Here is an 18,973-nt window from a genome sequence, read left to right as displayed (position 1 = left end):
TGAAAAATGGAGCTACTGACGCTGCTTTCACAGGGCTGCTAGGATTGAAGTGATGTTATGTAAGAAACTTGTGTGCAATGGCCAGTGCATAAATGAATGCCTAAACCACATAAACACATCTAATCCAATTCAGAGTTCACAGCGAAGGGGCTCACATACCTTGTGCAGTCGTAACAAATCCAGCCCTTTATCTGTGCCTGTTCATTTTATTTATTCTAACTGTGCAGGGATGGGTTTACTCCCCCACTGTCTGCTCTCCTGCCTGTCTCATGGAGAAACTGAGGCACTGGATAATAAGTGGCTCTACATCATGACTCAGCCTCTGAGTGTCTGAAGCAGCATTTGAATTTAGATGAGCTAAATACCAAATACAACCTCTGAGACCCAGTTCTGTGCTTCCTAGAACTTGTAGGTTCATTGAGGCCACACTGTTACTATTTAGGAAGTCCTGGTAAGGGTCCTAGCTATGAATCAAGCCAGATGTGATGAAAGAGATGGCAGCAATGAGACAGGATAGCTCAAAGCTCAGAGTTTCTGATGGGTTGTTGAGCACCTGTCTCTTTCCATACCCCTCTTGGAGAGATAGTTGGGTATTGAGGGCTATTGCTACGTTTGGTTGCCATTGTTTTGTCTCTGTCTTGGTAATGCTGGGAATGGAACCCAGGGTTTTGAGCCTGCCAGTCAAGCAAGTGCCTTTCACTGAGTTTCATCCCCAGTCCCGGCCATAGTTTCTTGTTGGATGCAGAGAGTGAAAAGGAGGCAAAGGCCACGTTCAATAGAGCCAATTTGGACGGAAAGCATTTGGGATATCTGAGCTGTGACTGCTGGAGACAGAGTGATATATTGGCCTTCAGCCTGGTAATTGGCAATCCTGGGCTCCATAAAGTGCAGACCAAAGACCAGCACTGGAGGGACTCGTCCTTCAGATCAAAGAAGCCAGGTGAAATTAGAGGGTCACAGGAGAAGAGACCCAGTTAATCTTTCTGATGGACGTTTCCTTTCCCTATTTCTTCAAGAGGAAATCATCTTCTTCATGCTTTCTTCAGCTAAGTGCTTCCCCCCTGGCCGGGGAGGGGGGGTGGGGGAGGGAGGCTCAAGGGTCAAGGTCTGCCTTTGAGGCAACCTCTACCTGATGTCTTGAAGCCAATGCCGCCTGTCTGCCTGCACTCCCTTAAACTCTGCAACAAATGAAACGACACGAACACAGAGGAGGACAGAATAAACTGGAAGCCCCACATGCTGCATGATGACTGAAAGTCACCCCCTCTCTTCTCCTCCTTCCTCCCCCTAAACCCCCAAACACACCTAGGCTGCAGGAATGGTGACCACCTCTCTGTTGCCGGCAGTCCTCAAGGAACACGAATGATTAGGAATGACAGCAATTCAGGAGAAGGGGAAGTGAGACCTCATTTCTGCAAATTAGCAAAGGAACCAAGCAGGGTTCTCACGTGGGCCTCACGCTTTTGAACTTGCTGGCTTCCTGCTGGATGTTTGACAACTTTGGAGAGCTGTGGGGATTTCGAGTGTGCAGATCTGACCTCATTACATCAGCAGGTCCCCGTCTCTCCCGGACCTGTGAGAGGCCTTTGAAAGATCACTCCAAGCTCCCAAGCCTGTGGACAAATATGATTCCTCACCCACAAAGGGAGACAGGTACCCCCGGGGTCGAGGCATGGCCCCCTCTCTGAAGGAGGACTTGGTAGTATCCAGCGGCCTGACATTTCCTAATCAAAAGCTTCCGGTTTTAGCTCATCATCTCCTTGTGCATGTTTTCGGATGCTCTCTGGGGGTCTCGGCACATTTAAAGGCTAATTATATAGTTAAAGTTAATTATTCATTCATTAACATTCAAGAAGCCTTTAACAAGACATTGGCTCATTCTGATGAATTAATGAAACCAGAGTGGGCCTGTTTGTGTGTGAGAGAGAGTGTGTGTGTTTTGGAGGTTTCATCTCAAGTTTTATAAAAAAGAAAGAAAGAAAATCACCTCTTTGATGATAACTGAATATACTTTTTTAAGGTCACATCAAAGCTGCCTTGCTAGGATGAGATATACATGGGTGCGTTAGCCATGCAGGCACATTTGGGCAGCTGTGGAAGGGCAGGCGGACCACAGGGATGTGGCACCTGTCCTGCAGGACTCCCTGAGGGATGGAGAAAGTTGGAGGCAAAGGTGCTTTGTAATTGCAGATCCTTTGAGATTCAGGGGACTGTTGGGCAACAATGAAATCATGGTGCAGAGAGGCGGTTGTGGGTGGGTTAGCAGTAGAGACCGATACACAGGGCTATCCAGAAAGTATCACAACCTCTGACAGTGTCTGCTTAAGACAGAGATGTCAACTTCAGTGGACTTTGAGTTTGTGAATGCAAACTCTCCATTCTGAATCTGAGTTTATGAATGCAAACTTTAAGATCAAAATTATACTGACATTGATTAATATTCACTAAGGAAGCATTTTCCAGCGCGAACCCCATTAAGCTAATTTAATTCCTAGATCGATGTCTTGCATAGCATCATTAAATTGTTTCCAATATTTCTTTTCCAGAAACCATTTTCACTGGAGTCAGTCCTCTTCATGTTTATATTTTACAAAGATTTGATTTATTGATCAGCATTTGGGGCACAACAAATTTTACTAATTTGTAATTTCTACCGTTTGGATTTTTCTTTTGTAGTTATTATTTCCACCAAGTGCAATTCTCCTGGGTCAGCATTGTGCAGAGATACAAAATTCACCAAGAAGACTCCAGTCATCTATGGATTTTTATTCAATAACAAATTTCACCCTGTGTGCTTTTAGCTGTTTCCAATTTAATTTGGGTTGATTATTTCCATCAGTAATACTTAGGAATAACTGGCGGGTAATATTTGTGTTTTTTTTTTAACTATGAACACTCTGAGTGATTTTTTAAGACAGGGACAGAAAAAGGCAGAGAAGAGAGGATGTGAGAGAGAAAGGGAAAGAGGAGAAACAGTGTGGACAGAAGCAGGTACCAGGGAAAATGGAAAGATGCAGAGATATGGAGAAATCAAGAATAAGAAAGAGAAAATGAGTCCGGGAGACTCTTATCTCCAATTCACTACAAGAAAACCAGAAGTTGTGCTGTGGCTCAAAGTAGTAGAGCACTAGTCTTGAGCAAAAGAGCCCAGGGCCAATGCCCAAACCCTGAGTTCAAGCCCTATGACTGACCCTCCCCTCCCCCAAAAAGAAACGGAAAATGATGCAATGGATACAAATAGAGTAAAAAGAGAGATGGAGCAAGACAGGACAGCAAGGGAGCTATGGATGTACAGCAAGCCCTGAAACAGATATACAGATGAGGCAGGAGATGGGGAAGCATGGAGTAAGGGAACGAAAATAAGAGCAAGACTAGAATTGGGGTGCAGGCGCACATTTCATACCCATCTGCTATTCTGAAATTTAACCTTGGACCCATATGGATTATATACGAAGAGTGGGGAGACCCTGCAATGCAGTCTCTTTGCATTTGGAGGTGGGGAAATTCAGGCCCAGAAGTCTCCAGCTCTTCCACGAAGACAATTATTCCAGATCCACCTACAGTGCTCCAAAGCAATGCTCCCACAAGGAGTCGTTATCTTATTCCCACAGCATTTTCAGGGGCCATTGGGGCTGGGGGCAGGGGCGGGGGGGCGGTGGAGGTATAGTCGGGGACTGGCTTGGCTGCCTGCTTTGGGAAGTGAGGTAAGTCTGCATTTCACACAGCCTGGGTGTCCCCATCTAGCTGGATGAAGTAACAGCTACACATCTGTGATGGACAATAGGGCATTGCACAAATGCTTCTTCTCTCTTCCCACCATCACTCATGTGGTGGGAAAGCACAATTCCTCCTGGAGTATTCATCTCCTATGCAGTTCACTTGATGCTGTTGCTCATGGTTTGCAATTGGAGCTCACCGGGCTCCAGCAAGTTCCAGGTAGAGCATTATTCTCATCAAGAATGCCTGCAAATCGGTCTTGCGTGTTTACTATGTACCTACCAGACACCACGTTCTCAGCTAATCTGTACAACACTCTCCTAAGCAAATGGGAAAATTGGAGTCTGAGAGGCAAATTAACTGGTTTGAGCTCTTGCTGCTAGACATCAGAAGAGAAGGAATAGGAACTGTGGGTACTAAGCTTTTAAGAACACCTCATCTTGTTAAATGGGACGGGCTGTGGAGAACTGGCCATGCCCCAGGACTGAAAGAAAGGCCCAGAAAATTCACACAAAAATGAAAGCAAGACTAAGAAATGAATATTTGTCCAGTTGCAGCCCTATTATGCATCAAACAAAGTTCTTTTCCCTAAGTTCGTTTATCCAATGCTCAGAGGAATTTCAGGAGATAGGATTTCACAGATGTGACCAAGAGACTCAGGGAAATTATATTTCATTTGTCAAAGGCCACAAAGCCGTGGAGTCTTAGAGCTAGAATGTGAAATTTGGTATTTCTCAGTCCAGTGTCTATACTCTGCATTAAGAAGCTGCTCAGAAACAAGGTAAATGAGCAAATCTATCTATTATACAGTCAGCTTTAGTGGCTCACACATCTGTAATCCTAGCTTGGGAGGCTGAAATCAGAGGGATCACAGTTCCAATCCAGCCTGAGAAGAAACATGTTTGAGATTCCATTTCAAATACATAATTTAATTTTTTTATGGCTGAATAATATATATATATATAATATATATATATATATATTTATTTTTTGGCCAGTTCTGGGGCTTGGACTCAGGGCCTGAGCACTGTCCCTGGCTTCTTTTTTGCTCAAGGCTAGCGCTCTGCCACTTGAGTCACAGCGCCACTTCTGGCCGTTTTCTGTATATGTGGTGCTGGGGAATTGAACCCAGGGCCTCATGTACACGAGGCAAGCACTCTTGCCACTAGGCCATATCCCCAGCCCCCTAGATATATATATAATACATATATTATTGGATATTTTTTCTTCATCTAATCATCATTGGTGGTTAAGCACATTTTGGCAGATTCCAACTGTGTGGTGATTGTAAATAGCACTGCAGTAAATATGAGTGCAAATGTCTTTCTTATAGATTGATTTATTTTCTTTCGGATATGCCAAAGTGTGTTATAGTGAGGTCATCTGTATGTCTATTTTTAACTTTCTGAGGAGCCCCATAGGAGTGTGTTTCGCTGTGTGCTGCTTGCGGTTTAGTTTACGACCCAAGAAACTCATCTCTTCTACCCCCTGGGCATTCATTTCTCTCCCTCACATCTGTGGAGGGAGTAATGATGCCCTTTTTAAAAACAATATCAAGGCTTTTGGTGGAAGAAATAAAGAGAGACATTTTTTTTTGCTCCAGTTGTGAAACTAATTCTGCTTTCAAAATGTTACAGGAATGGTTGCACTTGTTATTTTGTGCAAGTTATGGCTCAAAGCATGGGGTCTGGGGACTAAGTTTAAACTCCCCACACCCATGTCCTCAATTTCAGAGGCGAACAGGGTGGGCCACCATCTCTCAGGGCTGTTAGAAATGTTGAGGCAATAGACAGTGAAAATGTCTTCATCTATCAGGAAGAATAATATTATGTCATTTGCAGGGAACGGATGGACCTGGAAAAAAAAACTATGTTGAATGAAGTAAGCTAGGCTCAGAAAGACAAATGGCATATTTTGTTTCTCTCCTATGTGGAACTTAGATCTAAAACATAAACATGTATGAAAATGCACGCAGGACACATGCACATGGACACATCAAGTTGACTAAAGCATGCTAAACACAAGGGTGGGTTTCCATGGTGCAAGCTCTTTGAACAATTAACAGACAGTTTAACAAACGTAAGTGGCAGGAATTGAAAACATGTCTGATCTGAGGGGGTGGAATTTAAGGGAAGGGAAGCAGGGGAATGGAGAAATGACGGCCATTATACTCAAGGAACACACGTGTGAAATGGGATGAGGGAATTTGAGGGGATGATGAGGTTGAGATAGAGGGAGGAGAATGATGGAAAAATGGATTGAGATACATAATAACATCATACAAATAAACTTAAAAAAACAAGGTCATGCAGACAAGGCCACCAGAGAAGCACTCTACATAAATAAATGCCCACCCCTCCTTATTGCAAAAAAAAAAAAAAATGTTACCTGTTAGTTAGAAACACCTCACTTAGTTTCCAGAACAACTCAGGGGAAATCAGTAGGCAGATATTCAGATCCTACACTTCCACCACTGCTAAGGGAAAATCATACATTAGCCTGCAACTTAGCAAGCAGCCTAAGCAAAAATGAGTGTTTTGATAAGAATTGCATCGTCAACAGATAAACGTGAGCCTTAAATGGCAGAAAGCGATTCTGTTTAGGGTACTAGAAGTCTGAAGGATGAGATAACACGACAACGGGAACAAACTGTCTTGCAAGGAGGGTGTCGGCAAGTTGTTTGAAGAATGACTATTCCTTGGACTGCCCTTTAATGGCAGTCAAGGCACTGTGCAAGTTCAATGAATTAATATTCCTCCAGCTCAGTGAAGGATCTCTAAGCTGCACCATGTGGAGCCAGTCTCTCAGGGCTGTATAGATTTAACTGACAAAAGCAAAAAGACCGGCTCATGTAAACTGTAGATACATGTCAGCAAATACAAGAAGGAGGTACAGGAAGACATTGAAGGATGAGACTCGCTGGACACATTTTTATTACTATAAGTAATATCTGCACCACTGAAAATTCATTACATGTAAGAGGATGTATAAAGAAAACCCTAATCCAAATCATCTAGCAATATCTCGGTCAACATATTTCAATGTAATGCCTTTCAGTCTCTTTCTTCTTTCCTTCTCTGTCTCCCACCTCTGAATTTACAGAATCTGCGATTGCACGTTATTCAATTTCTCCCCCCACCTCCCATTTTCCTATTTTTAACACATTTTATGGACGGCCTTGCAAATCCTTTAATATCATTTTAATAGAACTGAACAGGAAGTAATTCCAAGGACAAAAAAAGAAGAAAGATGCTTCTACTCCTGAGTTTTTATTAAAGAAAAAATAAAGCATTTCCCAACTCTGTGATGTGGTACCAATTATTTCTGAGCTTTATTTGCAGTGTAGGGGTGGATCTCAGAAACCAGGTCATTGTCCATCCGATTTTCTCTAGCGATGACGCCATTCCACTTAGAAGGCTGACTTCTGTGCCTGCCTTCGAACTCAGCAGCTGAAAATGAACCATCCATGCTTGATTCTGTCTGACTGATAAAATATAGCAAATACAACTCAGCTCAGCAGCCTTCAGGAAAGAACTGCTCTGTATAGCCTCAGTCAGTACCTTTCTATGCTACAAGGCTACCTTTGTCTTTGCAGTCCCCATTCCTCTTCACCATCTTCTCTGGAGTACAGAAATGAGGCTGCTGTGATTTAATTAGCCTTCACATCAGTGAATAAATGTGATACACACAATGCATACATGTACTGCTGCAATACATGCTTTATGAACTCTAACACTTTATGAACCTCTGAACTCTAACACTTCCCTACAACTACCCAGCTGCTATTTCCCAGTCGGGAGCAAGTCTGACTTCCATAATACTGTTCCTTCACCAAACAGCTTGCTGGGTAATTAGTGAGTTTATTGGGCTTTGGGCTCTTCAGTTCCTAAAGGGGGGTAATAATGCACCCCCCAGCTCAGAGAAGCACAGTGAAGACTGAGATTATACATGTGATACACTTAGGCCCATTCTCACAAATTGTGTGGTCTCCATAAATGGAGAGATGGTATGGGACTATGAGAGTGCTATCCACAGGTACTTCTACTGGACTCAGGTCATATCCACTGTAGGTTCAGTGGGAATAACTCCTAATCACCCTTCCTCATCCTCATCTTCATCCTGTCCACTCCAGAGCTCCACCTCTCTCTACATTCAACAAATCAATCTCTTACAGTTGTGTCACTAGCCACTGATATGAATGTGTATTCCTGACACCGTGACTTTTGAGAGCTTGCTCTCAAGACTGTAAGATCAAGTCTCAATTTGCCGTGAAGTCATTTCTGATATGTGCCAGGAGACGTGACCTCCTTTCTCCTTTTATTTTTTTGACAGACACATCAAGGACACCCTGAGCTTTGCAAACAAGTGCTCGTCATTCACAGGATAACCCTCCTTAAAATTAAAAAAAAAAGCACACAACTGTATAAAAAGATGCTGCCAACACAATGACTGAAATATGAAAAGGAAAACCACAGAATGGAAGAAAACACTTGCAGGTCATGGATCTGATAGGTTATGAACACCCAGAAAAACACAGAGAATTCCTAAAATTGATGAGAAAAAGACAATGAATTTCAAAACTGGGCCAAAATCTGAGGAGATACTTCGTCAAAAGACAGTAGACAGGGGCTGGGGATATGGCCTAGTGGCAAGAGTGCTTGCCTCCTATACATGAGGCCCTGGGTTCAATTCCCCAGCACCACATATACAGAAAATGGCCAGAAGTGGCGCTGTGGCTCAAGTGGCAGAGTGCTAGCCTTGAGCAAAAAGAAGCCAGGGACAGTGCTCAGGCCCTGAGTCCAAGCCCCAGGACTGGCAAAAAAAAAAAAAAAAAAAAAAAAAAGACAGTAGACAAAGGACAGACAAGCACAAGAAATGTGTCCAACATCATGATGCTACTCATTAGGGAGATATGAGTTAGAATCATGATGAGCTACCACCACACACCCATCACAATGGCACTGACGAGAAAAGAAACAACATACAAAAAGTGTGGAGAGAATGTGGAAAGACAGGAGCCCTCGGGCATCATTAGAAAGGAATGGCAAGTAACCACTGCCTCGGGAACCAGTATAGTGGTCCCTTGAAAACTAACCAGTAGAATCACCTTATGGTCTGCTGATTCCACTTCCAGGTAAATACTAAGAAAAGACCAAATCAAGGACTCAAAGAGCTCTTTATCCACCTATGATGATAGCAGCAGCATTCAAAAATAGCTGAAAGACAAGCAGCCAGCCTGTCCATGAAAGGATGAACGGATGAGGAAAACAGTTGGCCCTTATGGTGGGTTATTAGTCAACCTCAAAAAGCAAGGAAATTCTGTCATGGGTGACAGGTAAGGCAGGCCCTAATATCACACATGGCTGTGTGATATTAGCCAGTCATACAAAAGAACATAAATGCCTTGTGGTTTCATTCAAGTAAGGGGCTTTGGAATAGTCGGAATGACAGAGAAGGGAGAAGAACCATGGTTACCAGGGACTGAGGAGGGGAGAGAGCACAGAGTTCTTGTTTAATGGGTATGGAATCTCAATTGACAAGATACAGGGATGTTAGATAGCTGGGGTGAAATGCACATGATAGATGGCTTGCCCAGGAAGAGTGGGGACTTGAGTTCAAACTCCAACATGACCTATTTTTCATATGCCTCTCTCTCAAGCATATTTTTTAAAATGAATTCCTTTAGGGTAACTGATATCAAATTTGAGCATGTCTCAAAAATCACCTGGCCCAAGGATAGAGGGTTGAAAAAGTAAAGATCCTCAGGCTCCATGATTAGAGACAAAGCCCTGTGGGGGGGCCTGGGCACCTGCACTGTTTCAAGCTGTCTGTCATGGGGTTCAGGTACTGATGGCTCATTGGCTGTTGGTTGACAATGGGATTTGGGATATTTTTTTCTTTTTCCTAAATCTATTCCTGAGAAATTGACAGTAGCTTATCTGACTTTTGACAAAGTAAGTGTTTGATGCAAATAAAAGAATCTCAAAGCTATTTCAGAGATCAAACAGGTCGTCCCTTTCATGTGTGAGATGGGGAGACTGGGGCTGAAAGAAGCCAGATGACTTGCTCAGAGCCACGGGGAGCTCAGGCAGCGCCATGACTCAACCCCAGCTGGAAAGCCAGGGTCCTCACTCAACCGGAAGCCAAAGGAAACCTGGTCGCTTTAGACGGAGGCAGATACACAAAGTGGAAAGGGAACAGCACTGCCCATCTTCAAATAAGCTTTATGACTCTAGAGTCATACATATGCATTGTGTATTCAAATTTTAATTTAATTGATTTCAATAATTAACCAGGGACCTTGTTAAGCATGCCCGTAGTTTCTGCCAACATTAACCCCTTGAAACTGAATCTCCAAGGGTGCACTACTGTGCGCTCACCCCTAAGGGTGTGGAGAGCTACTTCCTAAAGAGAGACTCATACCCCTTCAACTCTTAAAGCAACAGTCTGAAGCCTGAGTGTGGAGTGAATTGCCATCTGCCTGAGTTTTCTAAGATGGATGTCATAATTACCATATGCCCTCCAGAAAACAATTCCTGTAATTCATATGCAATTCCTATAATTTAAAGGCATTTCTCTCATCTTTTACTATTATGATTCCACTTAAAATGGAAAAAGAAAGAAATCATCCCATCTTTGAGCACTGGGTAATAAATGGATGAGAGGAAGCCAGGCAGCCTTCAACTGCTGTCCATGGCCGTCATCCTGACTGCGTTTGTGGTCTGCCCATGGCAACTACATGGATGAAGAGAAATGGAAACAAGCAAACAAACCCCATATTTGTGGTTAATCTGGACAGGCATCAAAAACCAGTCTTTTCTGGTACTGTACCTAGTAAAGTTGAAAACATACCTACCTAATAACCTAGCAACTCCAGTCTTATGAGTATCCTGAGAAGCTAGTCCTGTAATCCTAGCTACTCAGGAGGCTGAAATCTGAGCATCTCCATTCAAAGCCAGGCAAGGCAGGAAAGTTGATGAGGTTCTTACCTCAGGGACAGTGCCCAGGCCCTAACTTCAAGCCAGGAAAAGTGTACTCACTTATACAAGTCATGTGTAAGAATGTCCTTAGAAGCATTAATTGTAGCAAGATTAGGAAAGAGAAAGGTATCTCCAATGTATTTCAACAACAAAAGTGTTTACAGCAATGGGACAGACACAGTGGGAACCCTAGACAATAGTCTCCCAGAACGCTGAGCCAAAGTGAGGATGGTAGCTGGGGACTGGTAGCTCACGCCTGTGATCTTAACTACTCAGGTTGCTAAGATCTGAGGATCGAGTTTGGGCAGGAAGTCTATGAGACTCTAAACTCCAATTCACCAACAAAAAAGCTAGAAGTGGAGCTATGGCTCAAGTGATAGAGCACCAGCCTTGAGCACCAGGGCCAGGGGCCAGGCCCTGGTTCAATCAAGCCCCAGGACTGGCATACACATAAAAAAGTGAGGCTGATTGGTGGAAGAGAGTGGCTGGATGAGGATGTAGGGCTTAATCACCAGGTGGCTGGTTGTACAAAACCATCAAGCAGTATATTCCATGTTTGAGAAATTCTGTTTTTCAATTTTTGTTAGGCTTTCATTTAAATTTTATAAGATGTACAGGTCAGTGGTAGAGCACTTGCCTTACACATACAAAGTCCAGGATTTGATAGCAGCCTTAAAAAAAAAGTATGAATGAGCATTGTATGGATGGATTTTGCATAAATCAATTTCCACTTAAATGCTCTCCTAAAACCCCACCGAGGGACCCAGGAGATTTCAAATGGGATGGAAAGACAGAATGTTCTCAACCAAGATCCCTGGGGAGTGAGGGATGATCTGGGTTCTGTGGCTTTACAGGGACTCCTGGGTTGCCAACCAGACAAAGCAAGCAGCAAGAAGAAAGCAACTGCATTCACATGCCAGACTCCGGAAGCCCCGACGACTGAAACCCTCATGAAAAGTTAATTTTCTAGATAATCAAAACTTCTCTCATTAAACAACTCTTTCATTTAAAATGAAATCATTTTTAATGGAACCCTTTCTAAATTGTATTTCACACATCCCTGACTTCCTGAAGATGCACGGAATAGAACTTAACCTTTCAACAAATGACAATAACAATTAGGTACCATCTTCGTAGCAGGCACTACCCAAAATGCTTTGGAGCAAATTTTCTCCCTCAGTTGTCACAGAATCCCGATGAATGGGCTCCTGGCATTGTCCCTGTCCTGTGGATGAGGTTTCGCACAGTGAAACAACAGCCACACAAGGTCACACAGCGAGCACAGAAGGCGGGAAGATGCTACAAAGCCTGAACTCTTTTATTCTCCCCACACTTCGTTGATGGAATGCTACCACTTAATGCCAACGTGTAGACGAGAACTCTTGCTTTCCTCTCCTCGTGTTCTTTCCACTTCATCGCCACCTCCACACCCTGCATCCACCCCGTGGTGCCCGGATGAAGCCGGGCCTCTTACATGGTAGGCCAATGTTGGACCATTGGGTCATGTCCCCACCTCACTCCGCCATATTGTACCATTAGTTTGCACATCCTGCTCCAATCAGCAAGCTGTGATGCCCCCCACCAAGAAAGCAACACTCTTACCTAAAATCTAATACAAATAATCTTTGTTTTTCATTTCTTTGAGCTCTCAACCTTGTTAGATCTTTCTATTGGGCTAAAATAGCCCATGGGGGGTTAAAGCAACTTCTTTATTGGCTTAAGAAACCCCTCCGGTTCTCTGCATTCCAATGTGTCCTAGATTTGTCTTTTGTTAACATGGCTCTGAAGGAAATCTGGGATGCTCATCAGATTAAGAAAAACAGCCCTCCCTCCATCTCTCCCTCCTCCTCCTCCTGGCTGCTGTGGCTCTCCAGAAAATACTACAGCAGCACAGATAAGCACCGGGCCTGCAGAGAGTCAATTTCTGTCAGGCTTATCAGCTGGCAGGCCTACAGAGAGCAAAGAAACCCCAGCCTTACCCCGTTTTCAAGCTGACCAAGGCGTCCTCCACTCCCTTCTGGTTAAACTTGGTCATGTACTGGTGCATGTACGGGTAGTTGTTCCGAATGTTTCTCTCCGTACTTCCATTAGGTACCGTCCCAAATCGAAAAGGTGGGGAGTAGTCATGAGGTCTCTGAAACTGAAGAGAGGGAGAAGAGAGACAGAGAGACAGAGACAGAGAGGAGGGCAAGGAAGGAAAACAGGAGAAAGAGGAGAAGAGAAAAATTACCCAACCTTTTTTTTCCTACTGACAGGAGTTAAAACACACGTTATTAGTACAGGACAGCAAATATATGTGTGTATACATATACACATATAGACATCCACAAATATGTGTATTCATATATATATATATATATACCTATGAGTCCTCTGTGTATGTATATATGTGCGTGTGTATGAATCCTCTATAAATACATATAGGTATATAGGTATTTATGTGTATATGCATTTACATTGGTTGACTTGCAATTAAAGTTCTACATTGGCCCCATCCCTTTATCTACTTTTTTTGTTGTTGGTGGTGGTCGTGAGGCTTGAACCCAGGCCAGGACACTATCTCTGAGCTCTTATGCTCAAGTCTAGCGCTCAACCACTTTGAGTCAAAGTGCCACTTCTGGTTTTTGAGTCCTATTTGGAGGTAAGAGTCTCTTGGGAACTTTTCTGCTTGGGCTGGTGGCGAACCCTGACCTTCAGATATCTGCCCCCTGAGTAGTTAGGATTATGGGTGTGAGCTACCAGTGCCAGGCCCTTTATCCACTTTATAATAATGTTTTCTGCAAAGCCTGGCTGTCTCTCACGGCTCTCAACTGCTTCATAATTACCTCTGCCTGGCCTGCAAGATGGCTGAGGACATCTTCCACTCATCCTCACGCACTTATTCAGTTCTAATATATGCCAGGAGCCTTGACAGGCACAGGACAGGCCCTGGGAAGGCGTGTGGGCCATAGCCCCTCCTGACCACCAGTCTCCTGGCATGCCCAGGCTATCTCATCATTCTTGAGCCTCTGCAGAGGCAGGCCTTACATCTGTGCACAGCTGGGATATTTCAGGTGACTCAACACCAGTTGGGAGAACCAGACCTGAGTCTGAGAAATACAGCTAACCCTAGAGGCGGCAGGGCCAAAGTTTCTGGATAGGAGCCCGCCTCTGCCACGTTCACGAGATGAGACCTCAGGAAAGTCACTTCCTGCTGCTCCCCACCTCTCTCCCATCTGCAGTGTGGGGTGTCCCTTGCTAGGCTCACTGGGAAGACTAGACAATGTCCAGAACACACCAAGCACATCTGTTTTTATTATGATTGACCAGAAATGCATTTTTCTATTGAATGAGGAATCCTGGAGCTAGACAGTAATCACAATAACTCACAATTTTTTTTAAACTCAGTTCTAATAAGGAAAACCTAGTGCCAACACTTTCACAATACCTTTCTGCTTGATTGTTTGTTGTTGTTGTTCTTTTGCTTTTTCTGTCAGCCCTGAGGCTTGAACTCAGGGCCTTAGTACAGACCCTGAGCTTTTTTTGCTCAAGGTTAGCCCTCTAGTCACAGCTTCACTTCTGGCTTTTTGGAGATTAATTGGAGAAAAGTCTCCTGAAATTTCCTGTCTGCACTACTTTCAAATCTCAACCCTCAGATCTTAGCCTCCTGAGTAGCTGGAATTACAAGGGTGAACCACTGGCGTCAGGCTCACCATCTTGTTTGTTGTTAGCCTTCACAATATCCCTGCCACATGAACACACCCTGTTTTACAAGAGAGAAAATGAGGCTCAGAGAGGTGACCTGGCCTATTTAACATTACCCTACTAAGCAGTGGCCTGGAATTCAAACCTAGGTGGCCTGAACACAGGCAAAGGTCTGAATTCTATCACTCCTCTGAGAGCAGCACTAGTTTCAGATGAGGATCTGCAGAAGCCAATTATGGTAGCACATTCCTATAATTCTAGAACTCTGGAGAATGTGGCAGGAGGATTATAAGTCTGAGGCCAGCCTGGGCTACATAGTGAGACCCCATTAAATAAAAGACAGCAAGAAAGTGAGGACTTTGAGATGCCCTGGGAGGGTGCGAACCCCCAGGGCATCGGCATGAAAACCAGAGCTACAACCCAGAGGTCTCTCCAACTTCCATCCCAGCAGGAACTGCCGGAGATGATATCCAAGTTTACCCCCAGAGTCAGACCAACCAGAAACGTCACTCTTATTTCCAGACTCACAATGCATTTCCCTGGTAATTAAAATTTCCAGTTGCAAATCATTTTTCCTCAATCAGGCATGCAGCTAGCTCATAAGCAACTGTAACTGGATTTGGGAGAAGTAGTCGTCCAGGGTGCAAATGAGGTCCTCCTGCAAAGGCATGCCTTACACTGGGAGTGCATGTGTGTGTGTTCATGTGTGTAGTAGTCACTCTGACAGGCAACACTCCCCCATACCAGAAGAGAAGGTCAGAGCCCAGGGTCCTTTGCAGGGAGGCTGCCAGCTCTGAGAGTGCAGGGTAATAGTGCTGCTCATAGATCTAGACATTGGTGTCTCCAGAGGCATGAGGGGAGGGTCTCTCTGACTAAATGCTTTCCACTCCCCACTTCCCCCCCCCCCACTGCAGGAGAGCAGTAATGCTCTCTGAAGACTCACTATTTTGCCAGATGCTGGTGCCTCACCCCTGTAATCCCAGCTACTCGGGAAGCTGAGAGCTGAGGATCCTGGAACAAAGCCAAGCTGGGCAGGAAAGTCCACAAGACTCTTATCACCAATGAACCACCAAAAAGCCAGAAGTGGAACTGTGGCTCAAGTGGCAGAGCGCCAGCCTTGAGCACGAAGTTCAGGGATGGCACCCAGGCCCTGAGTTCAAGCCTCAGTACTGACACCACAAAAAACAAATAAATAAAACAAATAAAAATAAAAGGTAAAATGGCCAGGGAGAATGCAGCAATGAACCAGGACATTTCATCATCATGCATTCTTCTAATTCAACCCAAAGATACACATTTAATGAAGATATCCATACTCTGTGTCTGTAAATCAGGGAACTTGGCCACCAGAGCCACATTTCCAGTACAGTCCCCAGTGGGTCAAGCTCCAGGCTGCTTCCTGCTGTGAGCACTGGACAGTGAGGCCCCACGTGGGGCCCCAGCAGCAGAGCCCACTGTGCCTGCAGGTGGCCCAGCTCTGAGAACCGCCCCCCAGCTCACCCACCCCAGGGGACCCTTGGAGTCTCCTACAGGTGCCCCAGCAGGCATGAGAGGTGGCAGTCATGGTGACAATAAGGAGGAGGAGGAGGGAGAGAAAGAGCTGGGGGAAGAGAGGAACAACAGGAAGGAGGGAACAGCATGCACAATGCCACCATCTCCCCTACACCAGGTGTGGTGAGAGGATTGTTGCTAATCCCCATGTCATCCTTGCTAGAATGGTGTGTTGGTGTCTTTCTTTATTAAGAAATTAAGCCTTAGGGATTATGGACGTCTGGAAAGGGACACCATCACCTTTGGGCAAGGTCAGAATTTGAATCCCGGTCCATTTAACCCCATACCCAATATTACTCTTCCACCAGCATGAATCTGCTCCACATCCATCTCTAGTATTCTGGGAAGGACCCCCAATCAACATCCCTTCACTGATTCCCAGAGGCACTTCCCCGGAGAATTTGCTTATTCACAATGCAAGCCCAGGTTTGTTTGAACACAACTCCCTGGGCTCCAAATAGGTTTCTTTCTCAGCAAGCACTGATGGTCTAAGAGGATCACAGACCTAAGTGCTTACGTAAGTATTCATGATGATACACAGAAAACCCAAACCACATTGTGTACAATATTAAAGGACATCGATCCAGTAGAGAGCTGTAGTTTGTAAACTTTCTTCATGTATCCACCATTCATCTTCTAGGAGCATTTAGCTTATTTACTCTTAAGAATTTTGCTGTTTTATCTAATTGCACCAAATATTTAATTAAAAGAGCTATTGCTTTGTCTTTAATGCTCTGGGTATAAAAACACAGCTATGCCCCGTGAGGATATAATATCTGTAACTGGGTGGTTTTAAGTCAGAGGAGGTCACTCCAATGGTCACTGCTTCTAATTAGTTCTTGCTGTTTTTCTTCACAAGTGTTCAGACTATTTAGATTCAAAACTATGAAACAAGGGGAAAGATTTTTTTTCCTTGCCTCTGAAAATAGCAACACAGAGCAAATTATGCCAACAATATAGAAAATCCTTTCATACAAGACGAAGAGTCCGCTGCTTCCATCTAACTCCCAGTGAACTTCTCCTCACTTCTAGGAAACACATTATCAATACCTTAACCCCATGACCATACAGAACAGCACTTGGCATTCTGCAGAGATTTTTTTTGAGGTGGTTCAAGACACATACCCATAAGTGGTTTCTTCACCGTGCCAAGTTCACGTTCACCTCATTGGCAGTTAAGGCCTCCCTAAAGGAGGCATAGTTCCCCAAATTCCCATCCCAAACCTGAAATCCAAGGAGGACCCACAAAGAGGACCAGGGAAAAACATTCTAGGCTGAGGACTTTGTCTGGGCCCCAAGGATGCTGGGGTAGACATGGACTTGGAGTGTTTAGGGGAAGGGAAGAAGCTCTAGAGAGCAAGTTTCAGGAGGAAGCTGGATAAAACTGGATGCTGTGCACCTAGTAGAAGTTTCTACTCTGGCTTCTGGGGGAAGTGCTGTGAGAGGCCAACTACTCCCCGGCACCTTCTGTGAAGGTGACTCCATCTTCAATCCCCAGCCTCCACTGAGAGAGCTCCGCACACCTCCTTCACTCCCCTCCCGCTCTGTGCTGTGGATAAGCTGCAGAGGCTTTTCATGGGCTGATTTCCTATTCAGCAGTTTGTTGGTGAATGCCAAGAGGATAGATGCAGACTTATGTCAACAAGCTGCGACAGGGAGGTTTTATAAAGAGACAAATTATCCTTTCCGTACGCGAGACGGAAAATCTGTCGGGCTGCAGTCTCAGCACTGCTGAGTTTAGCAAGCCAGGATTTGTTCCCCGAACTAAGCATCTCAATAGGAGAACACACCCAGTTTACCTCTATTCGTGCGTCTGTGTGCTTTCCTGAATAGTCCCTCACACCCTGCAATCGTCGCTGTGATTCAGCGGAGTGAAGAGGGGCAGGTGTTAGGCCTCCTATCCTATGAACGGATATGGGATGCGCAGGAGAGTGTCAGCAAAGACAACGCTCAAGGGAGATGGAGCTCAGTTCTCATCATGAGGGAGGAATTCGAGGCTCGCACTATGGAAGAGACTCATCGGAGGTCACAGAGCGAAGACACCTAAAAGCCCACCACATCCCTTCATGCCAGCCAGGTGTGGGCCTCCCCGTCCTTCCTACATCGCCCTCTGTGGGAAGTGTGAATTTCAGTTCAAGCTACAGGGTACTCTTGAGTCCTAGGGCCTCAGTCCAAGCAACTGCAGGAAGATGTGTATAAATTTGAGAGATGAACATACAGGGAAAACAAAGCTTCTACATGAGATCTGGAGAATCTGTTAAACCTAAGAGGGCTCAGCCTAAGGTTCTATTCCTCACGCTTATGTGTAGACATATGCAATATGATTTAAGAGAAGGAAACCTCCTGGATTGGCTCTTTAGCATTAGCTGTTGGAGGATGAAGAGCAGGGAGGAATTCCTCCTTTCTAGGGTGATGAGCAGGCAGGACAGAGAGAGAAGAAGGAAGGAGACCTTACCTTTTTGTCACTGAGGCCAGTCACCTGGTCCACAAATTCCTCCTGGATCATAAAGGCAGCCAGGTTGGCTGTGTAACTGGCCAGGAAGATGACAGCAAAGAAGGCCCACACGGACACCATGATCTTGCTGGTCGTGCCTTTAGGGTTCTGGACAGGCACAGAGTTGTTGAACACCAGGCCCCACAGCAGCCAGATCGCTTTCCCGATGGTAAATGAAGGCCCGTGGGGTGCTGCAAAGCACAGAGGGGACAGTCTCAGCACTTTCTCAGAACGCACACGGGTGCACGTCACGGTCACGACCGGCAGCACGTAGGTTGCCGGAAGATGGAATCATGTCAGGGCCCTGTGCTGATCACTACCTCCAGAATTACAGCCGCCATTAGCTTCCCTTTAATCTTTGAAATTAGCATTTCCCTCACACTTCTATCTAACTAGATGTTTGTTACTTTTCCTTCAAAAGGAAAAAAAAAAAGAGGAAGAAAGGAAAAGTAAATTGCTATGCAAAATGGAGGTTTCAATGTGCAGTAGTTATGACCTGTTTTAAATTTGGATTATATTTCTATTTGGAGGAACCAATCTCCTTAAT

The 18,973-nt window shown here is 44.7% G+C and overlaps 1 protein-coding gene across 1 annotated transcript in view; it reads right to left on the bottom strand.

Moving 5' to 3' along the window:
* The window catches only part of Grin2a (glutamate ionotropic receptor NMDA type subunit 2A), a 279,877-nt gene that overhangs the window by 33,092 nt on the left and 227,812 nt on the right, over nt 1-18,973 (bottom strand). The window contains exons 8-9 of the mRNA XM_048332404.1: nt 18,388-18,617; nt 12,677-12,837 (exon numbers count right to left, since the gene is read on the bottom strand). Of these exons, the coding sequence (XP_048188361.1) occupies nt 12,677-12,837; nt 18,388-18,617 (391 nt within the window). The remainder of the gene's footprint in view (nt 1-12,676; nt 12,838-18,387; nt 18,618-18,973) is intronic.

The sequence above is a fragment of the Perognathus longimembris genome, chromosome 23 (assembly GCF_023159225.1).
Source record: "Perognathus longimembris pacificus isolate PPM17 chromosome 23, ASM2315922v1, whole genome shotgun sequence".
Lineage (NCBI taxonomy): Eukaryota > Metazoa > Chordata > Mammalia > Rodentia > Heteromyidae > Perognathus > Perognathus longimembris.
Note: the sequence above shows the minus strand (reverse complement) of the source record. Positions and strands in the feature narration are given on the sequence as shown.